Here is a 15,039-nt window from a genome sequence, read left to right on the forward strand (position 1 = left end):
TGCTATAGACAAGTTTTAAGACACAAAATCATTTCTGCTTTGTTACAAGCACAGAAACTACAGTTTATTCAAGAAAAACAGTGTGAGGTTTTTTTTGAGAAGAAACACATTAGGATTTTTTGGAACTAATTTTCTTCAGCTACTGGGCAAAATCAATGTTTCCTGTTTCTTTCACTCCTTCACACTGATTCTGAGGAAAATTAAGAGTACCTGGCAACTACAAAAACAAAATAAAAATAACCCAAAGTACAATTTATTTTTTTTAATAATATTACCAGATGACTGGTAGCCACTTTCAGAAGAGAACTGTCCAGCTGCAGCTGCCTGTATATCTTTTCTCCTTTTTAACAGGAATTTACCAGGAATACAGAGTATTCATTAACATCATATTCAATCACTTTTTCAAGTCCTTAATTAGCAAAAAGGCTTTAAAAAGAAGTTGAAAACAGTTTTTGTTCCTTGAAAAAAAATATATTGAATTGTTATATAAAATTTACTATGGACTCATCTTGGTGGGAAAAATATTCCCAAAATTGAACAATTTCCAATCGATTGCCTGTTATATTATGCATCAACATAATAAAAGCAGCCAATGAAGTCAAGGTTCAATAAAGCTTTGTTCACAGAATTTCAGACACCTGCTTTATTTCCCACTCTGAGTTAATTCCAGTAAGAACACAGAGGAAAGCATCTATGTGTTTAAATTTATTTGCTCTCTACTTTATTATCAACCCTGTCTTCACTCCTGGTTTCTCAACACAGAGATTATACATAAAACTTGGAATGAGAACATCTAAGTACACCAGTGTGGCTAGAAATTGGCACAACAAAATATAAAACCTCCAATTCCATTTAGGTTTCTCTCAAAACACAGTAAACATGTGTCTCATATCTCTGCATTATGGTAGTTACTGCGTGTTTTTCTAAGATAAAACTATTTTCTCATCAACTTCTACTAATATATTTACAGTTCCTCTGTAAAAAAAAAAAGGTAATGGTGACAATCACAACAACAGTTTAAGCAAAAATATTACTAACAATTAACTTAGGTATGAAACTTAGAGAGAAACTGAATTTCTGGTTTTTTATAAAGCCCTACTTTGAATATGGTTGTCATTTTCCTGTAGATATTTTTCTTCCTCCATTAGTGCTTTTCCTGGAATCTCAACCAGGGTATGTCAGGTTGGGAGGGGGTGGGAAGAAATCTATTTTGGTTTGAGTTGTTTGGGTTTTTTTTAAATCACACTGCATAAAAGGATAATTTTATTTTTTTTTAATTGTGATTTACTTTTAAATCATACTTCTTCAATCATCAAAATAACAAATGCCCAAATGGCAAAGACTAAGTTCTGGAGTTGACATGTGACATGTGACAACGACATCTGCTTGCTGTCATTAATTACTCTAAATTTGACTGGGCGTCCAGCAGCAGCAGCATTCCTTTCACAGGAAGGGAACTCCCAGCACCAGAACTCATCACCTGGCAGAAGTATCACTGGCTGCCTTGCAAAATCTGAATTCTTAAAAGACAACCTCAGGGCACCAGGACAGTTTGATACCAGTGCATCTACAGATTTTGAAATCCCAAATTGTCACAGCAGACTCTGTGCTGGACATTGCAACATCTCTCTTCCTCCAGCTAACCCAGCATTTCACCCTGGGCCTGGTGAACACAACAGAGACACCATCCTGCTCTCCCTGTCCTGCCAAAAACACACTGACAGGTAACTGCAGAAACACAAAGCTATCTTCTCTTCTCAACATGCAACCATGGCTTTGGGCTCCACATAAACACCTGTCTTCCCATCCCAAACAAAAGTTTCAGGACCTCCCTGGGTACCAACATCACCAAAATATATTAAATAAACAAACAGAGAAATAAGCAAACAATCATCATTTCCTATTGCTCGCTTGTCTTGATAAATGGCCCTGAATTAGAAGTTATTTATTTGTATTCAACCAGAACACTACACTAATAGTGTGTGTTTGCCTGCACACAGGTGACAAGCCACCAAAACAGAAATTTTTTATATTAGTATTTTAATTAATATTTTAAATATTAAATACTTTAATATTAAGAAAAATAATGGAATTTTGAAAAAAGAATAAGCAGAAGAACACTAAGGTTTATGGTTAGAACTGCTAAATTTAGCCAAATTATAATAGATAGATAGCTTGGTATCAGACTGAAGAGCATCTCTAGGGTAAAAGCTTTCCTACAGGTATATTCAGCAAACATACATACGGTTACCAAAATTAAAACACTTTATTACTCAGATCTAAAAGATCAAAAAGACCTACAAGCTTTAATAAAAAAATTACCTTGGTACAGTGTTCCTAAACTTCAATCATCAGCTAAACAGCTTATTTCTGTAACAGATTAATAAAATGCACATGATAACTCAATCCAAGGTCAAATTCAATCCCTTAAGTACACTGAAAAACAGAAGACTAATTTGAACACAATGGCTAAATTGGCCCACTCACAAAATCTTCTCCAGTTTGATTCTCCAGCAAATAACAAAGACCCACTAAGAACCAATATGCTTCTCCAGCCAGCCTAAAGGGGCTGGAAATGCTACCACTGTCTTCCTGAAAGCAACTTTTAAAAAAATAGCTTTGAGCAGGAATTAAAAAGACATAAAGCCTTCAAACTTCCCAGTGAATCAAGATGACACTAATGGGTACTAGTCCAGGACACCAGGGATAACTGGAGGATACACTAGGGTGGTACAGGTCTCTTGTATGCCAGGCCAAGCCAGAAGGAAAGACTGCGGAAAAAACCCAACCAAAGCCAATCCCGTGGTGCCCTGGTTTTGTATGTTCACTATGTATCTTCATTGCCACTTTTGGCATCACCTTCTTAATTTCTGTCTGGACAAATTAAATATCCATTATGCTCAGAGTGCAATTTGTATGTATTTGGGGAATGGGGGCAGGAACTCAGAAGCATTAACTATTTTCCTATCCTTAGTGAAATATAAACCAGAAGTATAAGGCAGAAAAACTTACAACCATATGCATTGTTGATAACACAATACCAAGTTATCCCAGATATGTATATAAAAATTAATCTGAGATACCACATCCTATTTATTTACCGTAAAGCAAAATAAATACCAGCCTTAAACAGGACCACTCCAGTCTAAATAAACCCTTAAGCTCAATCATCTAAAAAAAGGATTTCCTAGACTAAAAAATAACCTTCAATAAGCATTGGCAAAGATGAGTAATGGGCACCAAGAGGAATACGAATGTGTTCTACAGAGTTTGCCGTGCTGTCATTCCAAGTAAAAACTCTCAGTTCTCTTCTACAGTCGATTCTTTGTTGCACAACAGAAATAAAAACAGGTTCAGTGCTATTAAACTTCAGGGTTCTCATGGAAGTTCATTATTTCTACTAAGTGGTAATTTCTTCCCATAAGTAACATTCTTCTCTTAGAATATATTTAGCAACCCATACCGAATATAGAATATTTCCTTGTTATGAAGGAGAGCCAGACTCCCGCAAGGCTGGGCATTCCCGGCTCAGTCTCTACCGCCAGTACGGCGCAGGTGTTCCTGGAGCGCACCTGAAGCGGAGCGCGGCTCGGCGCCAGCGCAGTTAAAGCACAGTGTTTATGAAACAGAGCACCTTGCATCAGCCGCCGAGGCAGCGGCAGACGATGGCAGAGAAGGAAGTTGGCAAACGCCAGCGCCCGGAGCCGGGGCCGGCACGGCGGTGACCGCTGCCCGGAGCCCGCTCGCCCCCCGAGCAGCGCCGCGGCCCCGCGCGGCCCCGCTCACCCGCTCCCCGCAGCAGGAACGGCCGCCCGGCCCCGGCGCCCCGGACTCTGCCCCGCTCCGGGCGGCCCCTCCCCGCGGCAGCCGCCGCGCCCCACGGAGCTCCACGCGGCCGGGCCGGGGCAGGGCGGCCGCCCCCGCGGGCCGGTCCCGCCGCCTACCTGAGAGCGGCCCTCGCGGGGCCCGGCACGGACGAGGGGCCGCGGCCGCAGCCGCCGGTGACGCCGTCACAAACAACCCGGCCCGCCCGGGCCGGCGCCTGCGCGCGGGGCGGCGCCCGCAGCACCCTGGCGAGCGTAGTCCGCGCCCCGCCGCGGCCCGGCGGCCGCAGCGCCCAGAGCGGCCCGGGCACCGCAGCGCCCAGAGCGGCACCGCAGCGCCCGGCCCGCCCCGCGGCCCGACCCGGGCACCGCCATGGCAACGCCGCGCCGCCGAGCGCGGGCCCCGCGGCCCCGGCGCCGTTTGTGCCGGGCCGGGGCTGCTCGGAGGCCCCTTCAGCGCGGGGAGCGTTGTGCCGGGGGGATCACGGGAGAGCCGGGCTCAGGGACAGCCAGCTCTGAGGAGACGGGCTCCGCTACATGCCAGGAACGCTCGTACTGAGGGGAAAGGAAAAAACAAACAACCACCCACACCCTCGCCCCTCAAAAAACCAAGCAAACTAACACCCCAGAACATGCCACTCCCCCCACCCCCGGAAAAAAAAAACGAAAAAACAGAAAAAAAAAAAAAAAAACAACCAAAAAAAAAACCACCAAACCCCAAAGGTGCTGTATATGGACAACAAATCTTTGATTCTTCTAGCCTCAGGTAGAATAACTCTGGTGACTGGGAGTTAACTAATTTGGAAAGATTCCTCGAAGCACAGGCCCTGCTGCTTCAGGAGATACTGGTCCCAAGAGCCACTCAGACTGGTGATAAGGCAGCTCTTAACTCCCACCCATGTTCCTAGAGCACATCTCATCAACAGGCACTGTACAAACAGAGCAGATCATCCAAAATCCCAGAGGTTTAGACCCCAACAGTGCTCTGATCCTGGAAGAAAAAATAAATGGGAGATTGACAACAGCAGGCCTCATTAATAAAGGCGATGCCTTAATCAAGACATTAATCTTAATCAAGATATTAATCTTAATCTTGCTTATCTACGACAGCAAGTTCAGTGTCAGCTTCATGTCTTACATGACTGAGAGACAAAGAAAAAGCTTTCACTGCCCCTCTGAGAAGCAGCAGGTTGTAACTGGCTTGCTCAGCAGCACTAAGGGAGGTACCTCACTCAGAGAAGTTTTGTGGCAGGCTCATCAATACAGCACTACAGCAGTTTCCATAAACAGATGAAAAAGTATTTGTCATATGATAACTCACACCCTACTGGGGAAAAAAATAAAAATATTAAAAATACTGGCATGTGAACATGAGTGAGGAAGCACAATCACTTGTAAATTTCTCCAGGGCTCTATTTTTCATATTCCTGTATCTTAGAAAAAAAGGTCCGAACTAAATTATATTACCCACAGTCTCACTCTATTCTTACTCCCATTCATATTTTATTATCCATACTAACTATTTCTGCCACACATATTAAGATATTTTCTATGCTCAAGATTATCACTAATGCAGAAATTTACATCAATCTCAAATATTACTATCTTCCATAGTCATTATGAGTCAAATTACCACTGTCCACAGTTTACTAAATAAGGTCAAAATGTTAAGTTCCTCACTCTCCACCATGCATGTATTTCAATACACATCTTGAGCAATGTTTGCTCTGACCAAAAACAGTTGACAAATTTGAAATGCTTTGCCCTGTTAGCTGAAGGGCTGACTAAGTTGATCTTTCTCCTGTTGTTCTCCTGTCTCTGCTCCTTAGCCCTCACTTCCCCTCAGTAATTATAAAAAGAAAACAGCAATATCTGTAAGTGTAGCTCAAACAGCAATATCTGTAAGTATAGCATTACAGTCAATAGAGGCACTCAAACTGCTGCACTGCCCTCCTTCCAGCTGTTCTGAAAGTGGTTTTGGCCCCTTGCAGTGCAATGCAGCAGTTTTCTGTAGGAAAGCAGAGGCAGCAGCTTTCCTACCAGATACTTCTGACTCACCTCAGCACTCCTCTCAAGGCTCTAAGTAAAACAGCTGGGAACAATACCTGCCACCTTCTCCCTGATACAACACTGTAAAATTCGCACACAATAATATATATCTGCATGATAAATACTTTATTATAGAGACAGAAATCAGTCAAAAATGGTATTCAGGAAAGAGACTGATGCAGAAAATTCAGAAGTCTGCTAAAACTGCTAAGTGAAAGGAGTGTAGTTGAAATGGCCCCAGTCTGGAAAGAACACTTAACAAAAAGGAACCACTTCAAGTCCAGGGTTTCAAATTGTCAGAGTAATACAGAATGATGACAAAAAGCAAAATTACAACAACTTTGTATCAAAATTATATAAAATGTATCCAATCATGTTTAAAATACTATCGTTTCAAATAATATATCCAATCTTTTACCAAATTTGTAAGTGTTCCAGGTGAAGCAGAAAAATGTCTAGGTAACACACACTGAAGAGAAATAAGATTCCTTCTGATGTCCTCAAAGGCATCAAAGTTTCTTTTTTATACTTTTTTTAATTAAGAACTTTGCATTGTTCCTTGAATTAGTTGTCGAATCTTCTCAGCATCTTTTTCTATAATTTTATTTTTAGGATCAATCTTGAGAGCTGCTTCATAATCCTGGAGGCCTAATATAGACACATTAACAATATCAATCAATAATGCAAGAGCATCCTCTTTAGCAACTAACTGGAAATAACTACTCCCCAGTCATATGCATAAAGTATTGATCTTGAGGTTTGTCCTTAAGTAAGATGGCATCAGAATGACATTAGTTTAGCTTCCATCAGTAAATAAACTTATATTTTGTTTATCTTATTTTACAAAATAATTTTAGTGGAAACACTCTACCACATAAATATTTTCAGGTTTTGAAACATGAAAATAGAGCCTCTTCATTCATGTACATACACACCTATATATGTGTGTGTGCATGAAGGGACTGTTCTAAAGTGTTCTGCAGAAGAGAGGAAATGATCCTTTGTGAAAATATGAACAAAAAAGACATGAACTGTGAAAACTAGAGCTTGTGGGGAAAAAACCAAATCCTGAGTACAGAAAGTAAAATCTTGCCCACATTAGTCTTTTTTATAAGGTTTCAAAGTGCAAATGAAGCTGTAAGGGAATAATCAAGTGAGGCCTGCAGAAAAAGGTAAACAATGGCCAAAGCTTAGTACTTCAACATTGACATTTTGAATATTCTTCAATTTCTATTATCAGCTTTCACTTGTAAAACTGCTTTACAAAACTGATCTGATACTCTTGAGGAACTGAATAGGGACACTGTAAATTCAGTTATTTTCACACAAATCACATGTACTTGATGAATCATTTCACTCATTAATATGGGCTTCCTACCTCATTTTACAAAGATGTTACTAAGCACTTCACAAGTATTTTAGAAATATTTCAGGTTATTTTAATATCATCAATGGAAAAACTCCTTAAATTAGGAACGCAATCCATTTACTCAAACTTGGAAAGATTTTTTAAGTATCCAGTAAATTTTAAAAAAATTAAAGAATGTGGTATAAAGGTTCATAACAAATAGACATAGATTATACAGACCTCCTTCAAATCACTTCTCAAAACATGAAGGTGTGAGCTAAACAGAGTTACTTGCATGTCACTATAAATTCCTGTGCATGTTTCCATAAAGCCAAGGCCTCACCTTCAGGGTACAATTCCAGCTGACAAAACGCTGTTCCACGTCTCACGTGGGCTTTCAATCGAGCGTTCTCATTGTCAGGAACAGGTGGTGTCAACAGCTCCAGAGCCTTCACAAATGACAACACCCACAGTAGTTATAAGTAGGTTTTCCATCATTTGGGGTTTTTTTTAATTTATGAACACTTCTCTCACCTAATTACTATTATTGTACAGTAACATAGGAACTATTCAAACAGAAATAGAAAATAGCTATTCAAATTTAATATAAATGGCTTGTGACTCTAGTCATTAAGATTTGTGTCCATCACCCCCAGTTTGCCACCTACAGTTACATTACCATGGCCAAAAACTGACAAATGCCATGTTAAATGTTTATTGCAGTTAAATAATGTGTTCTGTTTTCATACATCATATAGCCTATCATACTATCAAAAGAAAAAGAAAAAAAGTAGCACTATAAAAGCACATGTGTTTTAGTAGCAGTTACTAGAAAAAGCAAGACCAAAAACCCCCAAGTTTCAAGACTCAAGTACTTATTAGTTCAAAAAATAATAATTCTTGGAAAATTTTCCCACATTATTCAGGTGCCATTTGAGATCATTCCTCTTGTGGCACAAATAACAGCTGCTAAAACATCAGGACAATACAGCCCTTGTTTAAAAATGTTTGGTTTGTTAGAAGTTTTTTAAGGTATCCTGCTCATCACCACCATTTTTTTTTCTTTCCAACCAAATGAAGCACATCACAACATAATAGAAACTATATGAGTTTACTTTGGTTTTGTTTTCCTCTGCTCCAAGTCGTGGGCTTTTTCAAGTGTACATATTGCTACAGTATTTTTATCTGTAATGAAACATACTGGCCAATATATGCCATTTGTCACAAATGTGTGGAAGCCTGGTTTAGGGTTTATTTTATTGTTGTTTTGTTTTAAATTTCTGAAAGTTCATTCATCAGTATCAAATTTTAATATTTCACCATGGCTTTATTATATCAATTTTTAATTCTAAAACTTTGAATTGCACTAACATGTATTTACAGATCTGCTTAAAACAGAACCATCACAGTAACAAATCACATTAATGCAAAAGAGCCTGAGCTCCTGGATTTTTATACCTTGGAGGAATCTTCAATAGCTTTGTGCAAATTTCTCAGTTTAAGGTGGCAAGCAGCACGGTTCAGGTACAGCAGGGGGAGTTTGTTGTTCAGCCTCACTGCAAGGTTATAGGCGTTTACAGCCCCAAGGTAGTCTCCCATTGCAAACATTTTGCTAAGCGTTAAAAAAATGAAACATGCAGTTTAAAGAAGGGGATAAATAAAAAATAAACACCTAGTTATTGTTAACTCATTTTCAAAAATTTTAGGTTTTAGCATCTTCTCCTTTGAAATGTCCCTTTATAGTCTTTTCTGAGAACAAAGCTGAAGTTCAGTGCACCTTGCTGCTGACAATATAGCTTAGAGATACACAACAAAAATAGTCACTGCTTACAAGCAATGAAGGATTCTAAGAGTGGACACATTTATGTAAACACAGGACTCATTTTGAAAGCTTTGTATATCTGATTATGATTGCCTAATCAAAGCTTTCTGTATAACACACCTATATAAATAAACCAGTATTTGTATAAAGTCCCTGGTTTATTTTACATAGATGTTTAACATCTCACTAAAAAAGTACAAATGAAATTAAATTCACTTAGGTATAATAGTGCACTGCCTCAACTTTCTTCAAAGAAGGATATACATAATGTGTTTATAATGATTTTGTTCATCATGAGCTTCAACAATTGCATCTCATTCTATCAGATTCTAACCCCTTAAGCTGTCAATAAAATCTCTAGTACGACTACTGTGACTACTCTAGACATTCACCAACTCTGTCTAGAATCAATAAAATATACCAAAACTGAACAGTAGACAAACACCATAGAACTATTTCATTTTTAATACATTTTCAATTGGAATGTAACTTACTTTCCTTTGTCCTTTAACCAATCTGGATTCTTCTCCTCTTCCTTTAAATCTTCCAGCTCAGATAAATCGGAATTTATTATTCTTCGAGCTTCTGCTTGTTTATGCAGCCACTGTAGATAAAAAATGTGCTAGTATTGTTTCTGAAGCAAAAATTCAAATCCAAAAAAGGATTTTATTTTCATCTTTTCACTCATACTTATCAAAAGAATTCTATTGACCACGTATTTCAGACACAGGAAAATATTTGATAGTGTCCAATATGAAAAACTTCAAAGTTTGCCCAAATATTTTATTACCATGAGAAGTCAGGTTACCACATCTCTAATACATTTTTTGTTTACTTGTCTGTTTTGATCTTTCAAAATTACTTTGTGTTCATTGAATCGAGCTCAAAAGAGGTGTGAGCTTCTTTTGAGACAGAACTGAAAGAATCTTAAATATAAGAGTCAGAACACTTCAAATTTTGTACTTCAAGGAATTAAAATTTAAAAAGGAACATGTTATTTATTAATCCGCACAACAGGGTGAAAAGAATTTTTGTATAAAATTGGTTTTTTTATCTCTTAATTTAAATAAGACTGCCTTCCTTAGAAGATGAGGATAATTGCACAGGTAACATCCCTTGGCACAGACACTATTTTTGTATTGACTGAATACACAATAATTAATTCCCCACCTTACCTCCTCCTCCTCTGCAACACGAGATTCTCGCAGAGCTGTGGGAAAAACTCGTGGTGTAAAGTTGACTTTAATTGTAGCAGCAGCTCGGGGAGCTGGTAACTGTTCTTCCTTTAAATCCTGTGAAAATATACTACAGGAACCACCACCTATGAAAAGAGTTAGAGCACTGGAAATGAAAAATGAAGTAAGAGATTTTTCTGGTTTTCTACTAAAGTCCAAAGTACACCTGCCTTAGAAATGTGACACACTAGAATTAAACCTCTAATTGCTTGAGAAAAGCTTAGACTTGATCTTCTGAAGGGAACGTTCAAACAATTTTTCTTCTTCTTCCTAATGTAGCAAGTAAATAAATGGAATTATACAGCATCTGTCACAATTGAACTTAAACTTCTCTTACACCTCTCTCTTTGTTGCTTGTATGATGCTGTGACAGGGCAACAATAAGAGCTAAAACTAACCTATCAAATCAAACACCAATTAAATGTCTTCTGCTGGTTTAGCTCCCTGAATTGGCTCTCCATGGATCCAAGACACAGGACAGAGAGCACAAAAGGAGATTGAATATTCCATGAAATCCAGTAGTTGGGTAACTTTGGGCAACAGAAACCCCACCCCCAGGAAGTCTGCATTACACTGCCAGAAAGGCTCTCTGATTTACTTTTCTAAAGCTTAGAACAAAACCCACCCTTGTATTTCCAAAGACTTCATCTAGAGCTAAGAACTCATGTGCTTCAGCTCAATAAACTGTCTGAAAACAACAATTTTAAAATAACCATGAGCTAAAAGAACTGGTTCAGTATGGTGGAGACAAAGATAAGTGAAGAATTAGAAACATCTGGGAATAAAGTTATATCCACACTTTAAAGAATTACAAAGTACAGTTCAATTATACAACCTCTTGTGGATCTGAGTCTTGTCTTAGAACTTCCTTCATTAGGAATCTGAGATTTGTTAATTTTTTCTTTTTTTTTCTCTTTTAATGGCTCTTTTTCTTGATGTAATTCCTCTTTTGCTTGTATGCTCTTGTATTTATCACCATCTTTTTGCTGGTTTTTCCATAACTCCAACTCTTTAGTGACCTTCTGCCGCTCCTTTTCTTTTAGATCTTCAATTCTTTTTCTTTCTGCTTCCTCTAGCTATTTGAACAAAAAAAACCCTATGAGATACAGAACATCTGATAATACTGACTTGACTAAGTTAAAGATACCATTATTTTCTCAGTTCCATATCCCAAGCATAGTATAACCAATAATGTGACCATACTAGCAGAATTAATTAAGATGCTTGAAAATGCCTGGGAGAGTAAAGATTTCTGATCAGCTTTTAGAGGCCTCATCTTTAAACTATTTTACTAATAACCCTAAGGTACAATCCAGAAACATTCAGAAATAAGTTTTAAACAGTGAAAATCCTAGCCATGTTCCAATGTAGATCTCTGGAAAATACAAAAATGTAAAATATATGTGATGCGAACATGCGAACACACAGTTTCTTATTTCTCCTCTTTGAGATTATTACATATCTAGAAAAGGTACAACATTTCTACTAAGTCACTAACTGTAGCTCTTTCTGGTCAATATTGCATATGCACTCTTAAAATTTCATTGCATGCTCCAAAAAAAAATCCTTTGAACACAAATGAAGGGACCAGACTTTTTATATACATACAAATTTTAACATATCTTAAAATATACATAAAAAGCAGAATAACAAAGACACAAACACAAAAAAGACAAAAAAAAAACCAAGTCTGATATAAAATACAACAAAGAGTGAGAATTTTTAAAATCAGTATTTTTTCACAGTGCTAAAGGACTAAACACCTGCAAAGGCCACAAAAGACTAGAGTTTTGCTGCATGACTGTAGTCTCCTTTGAACAGACATAAATCTGAGCTTGTCACCAAAAGCTTTCATTAGTATTACTCACAGAAAGTGGCAACTTGTAAGCACTTTGTCAGTAACATTTTCATATTTGGTAATAAATAGGTTTAAATGCAGAGAAATAATAATAAAGTTCACCACCACTACAATAAAAATTGGAACTTTTCATATTCTTTAACATACATTTAACAAAGCATCTGCCAGATTAGTTGGTAGCTGTTAACATGAATGTCTTGCAGAGCTTCTTCTGAACCTACCTTCATTGTGGCCTCCAAAGCATATTTTTTGTTTTCCTGTTTTGTAATTTTTTTTGCTTCTGTCTCCTCTTTTGCCTTTTCTTGGGCTTTTAGAACAGCATTCTCTCTCAGATGTTGTAGTTTCTCTTTGTCAGCTTAAAAAAAGAAACTATCTTAGTCATTGAGGCCTGATGTTCTATTGGTATATAACATGTTAATGAAAATGATTTCTTCTGCTACTTTGGCAAAATACAACACAATTACAATTCGACAAACCAGGGTCAACCAAGCCCATCTCTAAAAGAGAAAAATTAAGATTTACTTAGACACAAAATGTTTTAAACACAAAACAGTTGCACAAGAAATATTGTTTTATTTCACACACACTAGAACTAGTAGATATTCTTTGTTCTCACATACTTTCTATTTTTAATAATGAACAAGGCTGAACTGAGCAGATATCTACTAGCAGAAGTGTCTCAGTATGGTTTCCTTACACAGAATCTAGTTTTCTGAGTAGAAAACTTACCATTTGCTAGAGTTAGGGAATCCCACATGGCTGGTTCTTTTTTATACAAAGTGAAGGAAATGTTTCCATTTCCAATCTTTGCTGTGCTGTTTGTGTCATCAATAGGAGCATATAAAACGGCTTCAAACAAAAACGGAGGGATGCTTACCTACAAAAACATAATTTGTGCTAATATTTACTGTTTTCAATTAACTCTCACATATTCAAAGCAGAGCACAAGCATACAGTAAACCTCAAGAAACAGATACTATTGACAAAAGTAATTTGCTTTATATCCACTGTGGAGGTTTGTAGAAGCCCAGAGGTGCTTCCTTCCCGTTAAGGGTGGGTCGTCACAAGGTAAAGATTTTAAAAGTCTGTTCTTCAGCACTGCAACAGAAGCCATGGATTTCAAATTTAGGATTATCCACACTATAAGCAAATGTATAAATTCAGTCCAGGTATGAGAGTAAAGGCAGTGGCACCTGTTGAGTGGTAAGAGCATTAGTAGGGAATGAGCAGTGCTAAAGCCATGATCTGCCGCAGGACGGGCGTTTAACAGCCCGCAGCAGACAGAGGGAGATGATAAAAGATAAAGGGTTCTGCCATAAAGAGATGATAAAAGATAAAGGGTTCTGAATCTGAAGAGTTGCCATGGTGCACGGCACGCGTGCTTCTGAGCAGGGTTCCGGAGTCACCCCGCGGCCGGGCGCGGCAGGAGGCCCGTGAGGCGAGCGGCTCCCACCTTCAGGTACTGCTCGCTGCAGAAGATGTTGGCGGCGGTGGCCCGGGCGCCGCGCAAGGGCAGCGAGAGGTACACGGCGCTGAGGCTCTGGCGCCAGCTGTGCTCCCGCAGCCACACCGGCATCGCCGCGGCCGGAGCAGCTCCGGGCCGCTCCCGGCCCCGGCCCCGCGGCGCACGCCGGGAGCTGTAGTCCCCAGGGGCCTGAGGGCCGCGGCACCGCTGCGGCTCCGCAGAGCGGGAAGGAACGCAGCTCGTGTCATCCACGTACATTTCTAGAAAGAGACAAACTGCTGACAAAAGCTATCAAGCGTTAGTTTTTATCAAAAGAAAACCATCTGGTCCAGCCTCCCTGTTCAAGTAGGGTCATCCCAGAGCACATAGCACAGAATTGTCCAGACAGTTCTGGAATATCTCCACTGAGGAAGGCTCCACAGGCTCTCTGGGCAGCCTGTACCCACAGAGAAGTTCTCCCTCAGCTCAGGCAGAACTTCCTGAGCATCAGTTTCTGCCTGTTGCCTCTTGTTGAATTGCTCAGAACCGCTGAGAAAGAGCCTGGCTCCATGCCCTGGCACCTCCCTTCAGACATTTACACATTGCTGAGGTCCCCTCCCAGCCACCTTTCCTGGGGGCTACACGGGCCCAGCTCCCTCAGCCCGTCCTTGTAAGAGAGATTCTCCAGACCCTTGAAAGAACTTGGTAGCTCTGTGCAGGACCTGCTCCAGGATCTCCATGTCTCCAGTACTGAGGAGCCAAGAACTGCAACACTCCAAGAGTGGCCTCTCCACGGCTCAGTAGAGGGCAGGATCACCTTCCTTGACCTCCTCTGGCAATGCTGGCACTGAAACTTCCACATGTCCCCTAAAAATAACTGGGTCATACAGGCAGCCCCATGCTCTTTCTGAGCAATATTGTCTGCTGCACTCTCTGCCAAAAACTCAGGAGGTAATTTGCACATTACCACTCCATGTTTCTCAAACAAACTGTAACACTGTATCTGCCAAAATAAAGTCTAGTATATTGAAAGCAACTGCTTCTGAAGACAACAGCCTGAAAGATGAGCCAAACACAGCTGGATAAAAATTCAGGTATGTTTAAGTTCCTCAAAAGTACGCAATTACCTAGAAATATTAGTAAAATCCATAAACAAAAAGTCAAGTTTTCCCTCTTTCTTTTCAAATGAGACCAAGAGTAATGGAGTTTAACATGGCTCACATTAGTTAGTATTTCTAATGTGTATCACTGAAGATTTAATTTTTATGTTCTATTACGTATAATACACAGCAATATTCAAATAGTAGAGGTTACTTTTAAGTGCTGTTTATATATAAAAGTAGGTATTGAAGAGATTTATAACTTTTTTTTTATAACAGCAAGAAATCCATCATAACTCATATTACTTCTGGGTTATTCTCTACCCTCACTCACCCACATCAGTATCATCTGGAACAAT

General features: G+C 39.3%; 2 protein-coding genes across 6 annotated transcripts in view; both read right to left on the reverse strand.

The window, feature by feature from the left end:
- Positions 1 to 4,097, reverse strand: part of CCPG1 (cell cycle progression 1) — a 21,170-nt gene extending 17,073 nt beyond the window's left edge. The window contains exons 1-2 of one of the 5 annotated variants that reach the window (XM_071441568.1): positions 3,945 to 4,076; positions 2,323 to 2,370 (exon numbers count right to left, since the gene is read on the reverse strand). The gene's annotated coding sequence lies outside the window, so the exon portion shown is untranslated. Of the gene's footprint in view, positions 1 to 2,322; positions 2,371 to 3,463; positions 3,609 to 3,944 lie in introns of those variants that run through there. The other 4 variants (XM_071441569.1, XM_071441567.1, XM_071441571.1 and 1 more) reach the window with 4 other exon arrangements.
- A 1,881-nt stretch (positions 4,098 to 5,978) lies between these two features.
- On the reverse strand, positions 5,979 to 13,768 carry DNAAF4 (dynein axonemal assembly factor 4). The gene is made up of 9 exons (XM_071441575.1): positions 13,590 to 13,768; positions 12,866 to 13,013; positions 12,358 to 12,491; positions 11,114 to 11,354; positions 10,219 to 10,364; positions 9,538 to 9,647; positions 8,680 to 8,833; positions 7,565 to 7,670; positions 5,979 to 6,521 (listed from the first exon to the last, which is right to left on the reverse strand). The coding sequence occupies exons 1-9, from the start codon at positions 13,710 to 13,712 to the stop codon at positions 6,412 to 6,414; spliced, it is 1,272 nt and encodes a 423-aa protein (XP_071297676.1). The 5' UTR covers positions 13,713 to 13,768; the 3' UTR covers positions 5,979 to 6,411.
- Positions 13,769 to 15,039: the final 1,271 nt, after the last annotated feature.

The sequence above is a fragment of the Agelaius tricolor genome, unplaced genomic scaffold, assembly GCF_023055355.1.
Source record: "Agelaius tricolor isolate 1412-34295 unplaced genomic scaffold, bAgeTri1.0.p SCAF_16, whole genome shotgun sequence".
Lineage (NCBI taxonomy): Eukaryota > Metazoa > Chordata > Aves > Passeriformes > Icteridae > Agelaius > Agelaius tricolor.